General features: G+C 39.5%; 2 protein-coding genes across 2 annotated transcripts; one reads left to right on the plus strand and one right to left on the minus strand.

Annotated features, from left to right (window-relative positions):
• The first annotated feature begins 4,245 nt into the window (after window positions 1-4,245).
• Window positions 4,246-5,504, plus strand: LOC135706650 (uncharacterized). Its single transcript, XM_065228296.1, has 2 exons — window positions 4,246-4,478; window positions 4,545-5,504. The coding sequence occupies exons 1-2, from the start codon at window positions 4,412-4,414 to the stop codon at window positions 5,081-5,083; spliced, it is 606 nt and encodes a 201-aa protein (XP_065084368.1). The 5' UTR covers window positions 4,246-4,411; the 3' UTR covers window positions 5,084-5,504.
• Window positions 5,505-5,544: 40 nt separating this feature from the next.
• Window positions 5,545-7,344, minus strand: LOC135706649 (triokinase/FMN cyclase-like). Its single transcript, XM_065228295.1, has one exon. It carries the CDS (start codon window positions 7,301-7,303, stop codon window positions 5,561-5,563), a length of 1,743 nt encoding a protein of 580 aa, XP_065084367.1. The 5' UTR covers window positions 7,304-7,344; the 3' UTR covers window positions 5,545-5,560.
• Between the last annotated feature and the right edge of the window lie 2,025 nt (window positions 7,345-9,369).

The raw sequence follows: 9,369 nt of genomic DNA on the forward strand, positions 1-9,369 counted from the left end.
CGAGCGTTTACGTGTTCCAGATCACGGACGACACCAATGATAAACAAGGTTCTCATCCAAACCCGTCAACTTCAGACGGACATGCTCTGCCGCACCAGGAAGTAAATCTCATGACTTTCTCAGAAGTGGTTCCGCCTGAACCCGGTATCTTAGACCCCAGAACATCATCTAATGAAGATCCAGAAGAAGAAGATGATGGTTGTGCTGAAGAAGATGGTTCTTGTGACACTATGGTAATGTGTAATGCTGAACCAAGCGGCAGTATTGGATCCAATGAGACGCAGGATGTATTAAGTACTCCACACATTGCTCGACACGCTGTACATCACAACCAAGATTATGCTGAGGTAATTGCTTGATAAAATTCTTTAACGGGGATGTTAGAGTAGGTTTACATGTTTAGGTTATGACCTATATTTAGACCAGTACCAGTACCCCAGCTGCCCTCCCATTCGTTGGGCTATAGATCATCGATATCGAAGTCAAACGTCATTTTTCATTGGGTTCTAAAATTTGAAAAATGTATCGGACACCATCTCGATCAAACGAATCGTTCGCGAGATATATGTTTTTCTATTGATGCGTATCATTTTTGCATAAGCCCTTTTCAAGTGTTAATCGTGTACAAAACTATGAACCAAATATGTAAAATGACATGTTGGACAATAATAAACAACTGTGTAAAATAACAAGTAATTAATAATTTTGTCAAGCTTCTGCATTCATGTTCCATCAGATGTCACAGCTGTTGTTTGCGGTGACATCTATCGGAAACTAGACACAATCTGTTTTCCTATAATTGTTCACAGAGGACACTGCAGTGCAAAACATGCCTGGTACCTCTATATATGCATTTAGATTATTATTCGAAGTCCCTCCTTTTTTACACATTCTGCACACAAAATAGCTCACCCCTAACAGAATTTCCCGCCGAATTTTATGTATGGGGCGGGGCATAAAGTATCTTTTGCGCAGAACATGTAAAAAAGGAGGGACTTCAAATGTTAAAGCAAATGTATATATAGAGGTACCAGACATGTTTTGTAGTGTCAGGTACTCTATTTTGTAATCTGTGAAAGGGAAATCACAAATCGAGTGTCAACAAAATACATGGCATGTTGAGAGATTGAGCTCGTGAGAGAGAATTTCTCTCTCAAATTTGAAATTTTTTGGCTCTCTGGGGACTGGTAGTAAATAAGGTAAAATTGTATGGGGAAAAATCATTTTTATTTAATTGTAGCTTGTTTAGCATTAATTCCCGGGAAAAAACTGAACGACAAAGCCCCTGACTAATTTCTTTAGGTTGTCGTTCACTTTTTTTGACCTGAATATGCACCGAAAGCGAATTATTCCCACTTCTCTAAATTTTAATGTGGGGATTTTTATCACTTCCTACCAGCGGAACAGCGCCATCTCTGTGGAAAATGGTCGAACAAAATGATTAATTCTAAAAACATCGATCCGAAACGATTTGGGAAACACTTTTTCAAGTTGGAGCTACCATCACCTACACCGCAAAAAAATGTAATATCGATCAATGTAATTCAAGTTGATGTACGAAATAATGATGTAATAGCAAAAAGCAGAGACAATGTTACATCAATGGATGTAATTTTGTTCGCAAAATCGATGTACATCGTACAACGTTATATTACACAACCGATGGATTGACCTGGGTGCAGCAGTTTGGATGTAACATTCAACAACTTTTTTTTCTGTGTAGAGATTGCTAAAGTATTATTGGGTCAGTGATTTGTTTTCATCGGGAAAATTTTCCGCTATGAAGTTTTTTTCCCCGATGAAAACATTTTGCGTATACGTATACGTGACGTAGTGTGCGTCCGATACACGGCGAATGAGAACGACTCAAATTTGAGTTTAGTTCACTCATAATCGCCAAAAGTGCAGGAACTCAGCGATGAGTAAAATTTGTCTCGTGGTTTCCTGTGGAAAACTTAAAAAATCTGCCGGAAAATGAGGAAATTGACGAAAATTTTATTCAGTCTCGGAGTAGTACCAATAGTTTGAGTGAATCCAATCTTTACTTTTCTCAAATTCGGGAATTTTTCCTTGGAAAATCCTGGAACAACCTGGGAAAACATGAGGCAAATTTACTCATCGCTGAGTTCCTGCACTTTTGGCGATTATGAGTGAACTAAACTCAAATTTGAGTCGTTCTCATTCGCCGTGTAAACGTCAGCAATCTCTATGTCCAGGTGACACACACGGAGAAAAAATACTACCCAAAATTTGAGTTCTTTTTACTTAATATTGACTTCAGCCTCTCACTTGCACTCGTTATTGTTGTCAAAAAAGGAACGAGAGATTCGACCCAACGATATAGTTCAGCCCAATAAGTTACTTTTGAGTAAATTGCATATTCTCAAATTTACGTGAATTAAACTTAATTTTGGGTAGACTATACTTAAGAGTAGGTAATTTTTTTGCTGGTGTTAAATGGAAACTACTATATGCGATTTACTCAAATTTGGGTTATTGGGCTGAACCCCAGAATTGAGGGAAAAGTACTTAATTTTGGGTAGTTTTTCATCTCCGTGCACGTTTTATATGGTTTTTAAAATGCATTTTCTTTCCGTGTTTATGTTATCACTATTCATCATCAGAGAGCAGCACATGTCGCTTCGCTAGTCTAAACATATCGTTTTATCGTTTTGTACGTTTATCATTCAATGAACATTCGTGCCATGGCTGCAGCTGCAGCTGCATACACTGTAACTGGCAAGTACCCATTAATGGGTGAAAAAGTACCCATTTCGAAGTAAAGTGCGTAAACTCATAAAATGGGTAAAACGTCTTTACCCAATAATGGGTAAAGAGCTTGTACGTCAAATCATCGGGTACTTTTTACCCATTTTCAGAAATGAAACTATTTAGAAAATGGGTAAAAAGTATACATTTTCGATAATTGAGCTATTTAGAGATTAATTTTAATTTGATTTTTCACATATATCATTGAAATGGCGGAAACATTAACATTAATAACTTGTTTTCATTTATTTCGATAATAATGATTGTTAAAATGCATAATTATTGCCACTTCCGGGAGGTTCACTTACATCCGCAGAGTCTTCTTGTGCTCCTAGAAGGATCATACCGCTTTCCAACTTGGCATACCCTCGAGCATACCCTGTCCCTGCTGTGCAATGTGTTGCTTTTGCATCGGAAATTCCTTCTTGCCATCCTTTCCTGGAACACTTTGTGCACGGCCACTTCCTTGTGGATCTGAAATTAAGCAAATTAAAATTATTAAAGTTCTTCTGAATTTCATAATGTTCACCGCCTAGATATATTCCAAATAAATACTTACATTTCAATACTCATTTTATTAGGCACAGATGACATAAAAATACCATTTTGAAGGCCTCGTAAGATGATTTGTGTTAGACAGTATTCACTATTGATCAAGATAATTTTCACCCTATAATGGGTAAAATAATACTCATTTTTCTTCCCCGAAGGGGTAAAAAAGATGGGTACAAAAGAACCCATTTCCAAAAATATTCAATTACCCATTATTTGACAGCTTCATATACTTACTAATAATGGGTACTTTTATACCCATTAATGGGTACTTGCAAGTTACAGTGTAGGCACAAAGAAATATTACGTAATCGGAAGAAGGTGGGTGGTTACTGAATTTTAATTATGAATTGTTACGGTAAATTTAGGGGATGGCGGATCAATTGGAGTTTGTTACGCGTAATTTTGATCAAAATATAAAACATTATAATAGATATTTAAAAGTTGATGAAGTTGCTCTACTCAAAACATTGTTTCACACCGGCGCTAGTTAACTAAAATTTTAAGTTTTATTTTGTGCAAATTGACTTGTTATCCGTTACGGCTAGGGATGGGCGTGGGAGTTACGGTTGTTACGATTTGTTGTGAATGGGGGGTGCGAACAAATGTGTTTTTAGTGTTGCGTAATATTTGAACAAGTCACAAGTCTGCAATAAACGAACGAACGATTCACGTTATTTCCAAACTACCCAAATGTTGGTCAAAAATTATGCAACTCAAAAATGCGTAAACTTAGTTTGGTATATAGGTCAAGTTGACAAATGAACAACACTGAAAAGATTGAGGTCGATGTTGTTCTTTTGCAACTTGTCACTCCCAACTTATTTAACTCATTTTTGAGTAGCTTCACTTTGACCGATATGGATGGATCCTACTCAAATTTGGGTGGTTTAGAAATAACGTGTAATCTCGAAGGAAGCAAATGTCCATCAAAAAGAAAACAACAGAAAAACTTGAAAAACAAAAGCTGTGAAATTCAAAAGATTTTTCACAAAATAGGTACAATAGATTAACATAAAAATCTTCCATTGCATTTTCATCGATTAGCAAAGAAAGCCAAACTGCCGTGGACAGAAAAATCATAGCAACGATGGCATCAACACGAGCTTTCAACGTTCTCGAGCAACGGAATACCAACGAAAATCCGCGCATTGGCAGTTAGTCCAGTTTTTTCTTTGTTGCAATTTCCAAGTAAGTTATTTATTTATCCTTTGCATTTTCAGAAACGCCATTGCTGGGCAAAAATGCCTCCCGTGGTCCATTCAAAAGTGCCCTCAAAGATCTGACCAACAGCTCCTCGTCGCGGGCTAATTTGAACAGTAAGCAGCTGTCAGATGGAGCAACTGCCATCAAAAAACCTCTCCTGCAGAAGTCCGTCATCGCTTCTTCAGTTTCTCGGAAGAAATCGACCGAAAGCAATGCACAAAAACCTGCAGTAGCAACGAAGAATTTCGCAGCAGCTCCATTCCCGATATTCACACCACTGGACGCCGAGTACAGTTGGGGAAAGGAAGCCTGTTTGCGGGACGATCTTCTGGAGCAGATGATTGATTTCCATGGCGTTAGCTACAGGCGGGAAATCAAGCCTATGAAACCGCTGAGGATGGATCCACTGGAACTGCCAGAACTAGAACTGCCCCGTCCACTGGCGAAGAAGGTGATTCCAGCGAGACAGGTCAAACCGATACCGGATGAATTACCTCGCAGTTTCCTGTTTGGTCTTCCGGAGGTGGAGATTCCGGATTTGGATTTCATGTTCTAATGTTGCCTGCGTGGCTACATGTGATGAGATAAGTATCATTTTGCTTTTATTTTACAATTGTAGTATATGTAAGTTTTTTTTTTTTTCGTAGAATACTTCCTTTGTTTGTATTTCTGATCCGATTTTGTTTAATACAAAATGACTGACTTCTAAACTGTTAAATATGGAACCATTTTATGTGTTACGTGAAAGAAAGCATTTCATTGCCCAAACGATCTAATTTCGATGACCTAATTTAGCAGCCCAACTCTTTCAAATGGTTGTATCCTTGTTCGATAACCATGTTTCAGGCTGCATTTTGTTTATTTCTGATTCCTTCTTGGCATAACTTCATAATGATGATAACATTGGGCTAAAATGATATCATTGCTGAGATACAGAGACCACGTCCGTCTGACCTAAAGGATATTTTTTCGCTTTGTGATAAAATAAAAGAAAAAAAAACGTTACAGAAACCAATATATTTATTAATCTTTCTTATTCAACAATAACTTGTCTGCAAGCTTCTAACAAAGCCCGCGCCCAAATGGACACTCCGAGTGCCCCCGGATCTGCAAATTGGTAGGATTTAGGAGTTTCCGAAGAAGCAGCATACGAAGCGCGACCAGACTTGGGAACCATGTGCTGAGTAGCCCGTGCTGCTTCCTCACATCCTTTGGTGAAGCTTTCCACGCAGTCGAGTAATGGTAATCCTTGCACAATTGACTGCTTCAGCCGTTTCTCACCTTCTCGTAGAGGATCCAACATAGTACGATCTCCAAGCTGGGTGAAGGCATACTTGACGATTTTGTCGTTACCGTTGCTCAAAGCTTGACTCCAGTGTTCGATCCCGATGGATTGATGGGCTTCCATTGTATTCATAAAAGTCGAAGCTGCGCCCTGGAAAAACAAGCTGTACAAAGCACCGGACGATCCACCCATATCCTGCTGTAATATGATACTAATCTGTTGAAGCAGAATGCCGGGGTGCATCAGATCCAGTTTCTTCGCAATCAGATGTTGCAAAACAGATTCAGCTCCTTTTCCCACGGTACTACCAGTATCGCCATCACCTGTTTCCTTATCGATGGTGTTCAGCATGCCTGTACAGGAAACCAAGGCCTCGCAGACAAAGTGAACAATATTTAACGCAAGTTTGGCGCCAAATTCCGAACTAATCGAGCACGCATTTGAGCTCTCGGCAATCTTCAATGGCTTCGATGCTTCCACGGTAACTACCTTTGATGGCGGTAAAGCGAATCTAGAAGTCGATCCGAACAGCGCTGATGCAACATTGACTTTACAATCCAGATACTCCAAAAGATTCTGGGAATATCCATTGTTCAAAACAGTCACTGAAATTCCAGCCTGGTCCAGTGAAGTTAGATAAGCTCCACTGTAGATCCGCTTTACGCCGTATACATGTTCAATTTTATTGAGAAAGGCCTCCAAGAAAACACTCATTAGAAATTCCGAAGTTCCTCCAAGATTGTTCACCAACAGCACTACTTCCGCCGATTTAGGTACACTAGTAACCAGCTTACCAATAATGAAATCGATTATTTCTTCAAAATCCTTGCAAGCTTGCATCGTATAAACTCCCGGTTCACCGTGGATGCCCTTTCCTATCTCGATGTTCTCCAACGTGCCATCGTTCAGCTCAAACGTAAATCCAATCGTAGCCAAATTTCCACTCTCAACAAGCCCTTCGCCAAAGCTATAAACATCTTCAATCGTCATTCCACTCTCCGCCATAGCACCTAATATCTTATGCACCAACACGACACCGGCCAATCCGCGCTTACCAACCGATTTCCTCACCTTCTCATTCTCAATAGAACAATCCTCGCCAACCAACAGCATCCGTACGTCCCGGAATCCATACGTGGTTCGTGCCAGTTCCACCGCAATTCCAAAGTTCAATCTGTCTCCGGTATAATTCTTGACAATGAAAATTACGCCTCCATCCCGGTCGGTCACCGTTCTCAAACAGTCCAAAATTGCCGTAACCGAAGGAGAACTGAATACATTTCCGCAAACGGCACCCGAAAGCATTCCCTGGCCTACGTAGCCAGCGTGGGCTGGTTCGTGTCCGCTGCCCCCACCGGAAATCAGTTTTACTGTTTCGTCCTTCGGGTCGTTGTCCAAGCGCACGATACAGTTCCGGTCCTTCAGCAGCTTCAGGCCACCCTGCGATAGAATGAGGCCTTGCAGTGCAGATCCAACGTCCGACAATGACATGGCTGCAGCTAAGTTAAGTACAGACTGAAGGATTCAACTATTAAACATTGTAGGTAGTGTTACGACAGAGACTACTTGTATGAATGCTTGGTATTTATTGCAATCTATTCGTGAAAAACAGCTGTGTGAGTAGTTTTATTCTCTTATCATTATACCTATTTATCGAAGTAAGAATATGCACACACAACATTATAGGAAATGCATTGTGTGCATGCATGTATGCGCGTAGGGGACAATGGGCACATAAGATATGTGGAACTTCGAACTGAGTGCCTTTCAAAAAGAGAAGTCATTTTGCGGTCGCACATCGAAATGTCAAACTTGAAAATAAAAATAAACTGATTCTGGATTATTTTCCTTTAGCTGAAACACACTTACGAACAGGAAAATTATAGATTTGTGGTGATTCAAATTGATTTTCGCAAATGAAATGATAATGACAAAAATCTCAGCACTGGTTCCAACAATACCCTGCGCTTTGATCAGAGAGCGTAAGGGCGTCGTTTGTCAGGTTGGTCGAGACTCATTTTGAGTATATGACAGGGTGTCCGGGTGTGTTTGCCATGTACACAAACATTATTATTTGATTTTGTGTGGGGGATGGGTTTCGGGTGTGGACGGAAATATGGGTAATAATATTAGGTTTACGTTAGGATAAAGTTAAAACATTGATAAATTTATCGCTTCAGTTTGAGAAGTACTTCTCTTCGCAACCGATGAACCATTCTGATGGCCCACATCATTATGCAGGTGCCATGGGTTGGCAGGACCCAGTATTCGATATTTAGTTTGATGTATATTGAGTACTTTCAGTTAAAACTGTATTTTCGAGCTTTATCTCTATATTCTCCTTGATGTTTCCTAGCAGATAATCATGTTGGTGTTCGCTGAATCAAAGAGTACACATGATAAACATTGAGCTATCCATAATTGGGCGTTGTACCCTCCCCTTGGCTAGTTTTTGCACCTTGCTGTTGGTGGGCGGGCTTAATTTCATGCTAGTGGAGTGTTGGAGACGGTAGGTTTATGATCAGCGTTGCTGGCTCATGCCGCAATAGAATGGCGTCATGGGCAGGCAATGGGGATTACTAAGCTTCCCCTCTCTGATAAACCACTGCATGAGAGAACCAAAGATCTAGCCTAGCAGTGATAGTATCACACTTGTTACTCCTTTAATTGAGAGCCGCGTCGTAGTACGCTTACGTATAGGCACTGACGTTGGGTGTGATACTGGCGGGTTTTGCCGCAAATCACTCTTATTTTATTTATTTTTACGCAGATAGATTTATTTGGGTTTGCAAGGGAATTATACTATTGAAATATTTCAGAAAGTGCCCAACGGTGCTCCTTCTATTTGCGTGACAAGCTTTCATTGTTGTTTTCATTGAAGTATTACTCAGGACACAATGTTAAACATCATTTTTGTACATGGTATTGTACAGGGTGCCTTCCATTCATTTTGACTAAGAAAATGTTTTATGAAATTACGGAATAATAAGATTATATGATAATATTTTGTTTGTGTAAGCAACAAGAAAATATTGTGAAGTTTGTGTCTGACGCATAATACCTGCCAATTTTGCTACATTAGCGTCGCAATAAGCGATTTTGTCATTTATCTCACCCACTCTTCGCTCTTCACTCTTCGCGAAGAGGCGATCAGAAAATCGCTCATTGTGACTCTTTTGAAGCTAAATTTGCATGTTTTGTGTGTCAAACATAAACTTTATAATCTTTTCTTGTTACTTACACATACAAAATATGATCAAAATATCTTATTATTCCGTAATTTCATAAAACATGTTTTTCGTCAAAATGAATGGAAGGCACCCTGTGTAACTAATCTTATATGTGCTTCATTTTGATTTGGGATAAGTGTTCGAACTATGGCTCGGGATTTCCACTGTGGTGTGCTTCTATTGTGACATACCCATATGTATTTTTGTGGTGCCACATAGTGGAAACGTGAGAGCGTAGTTGGAACATTTACCCTATACAATATACAATTTAAAATTAGCTTGGAAACTAACTTCAAAGTGAAGCATTTTAGTCACTTGAAGGTGTCA

This window comes from Ochlerotatus camptorhynchus, unplaced genomic scaffold (assembly GCF_037179485.1).
Source record: "Ochlerotatus camptorhynchus isolate MF236.1 unplaced genomic scaffold, CSIRO-AGI_Acam_v1.1 ptg000284l, whole genome shotgun sequence".
NCBI classification, from domain to species: domain Eukaryota; kingdom Metazoa; phylum Arthropoda; class Insecta; order Diptera; family Culicidae; genus Ochlerotatus; species Ochlerotatus camptorhynchus.

What these genes read in the sequence shown, in the direction of transcription:
- LOC135706650 (XM_065228296.1), top strand. Translation starts at nt 4,412, where the DNA reads ATGGCATCAACACGAGCTTTCAACGTTCTCGAGCAACGGAATACCAAC. An exon ending in CGAAAATCCGCGCATTGGCA is followed by an intron (nt 4,479 to 4,544) that starts GTTAGTCCAGTT and finishes TTGCATTTTCAG; the next exon opens with AAACGCCATTGCTGGGCAAA.
- LOC135706649 (XM_065228295.1), bottom strand. Translation starts at nt 7,303, where the DNA reads ATGTCATTGTCGGACGTTGGATCTGCACTGCAAGGCCTCATTCTATCG.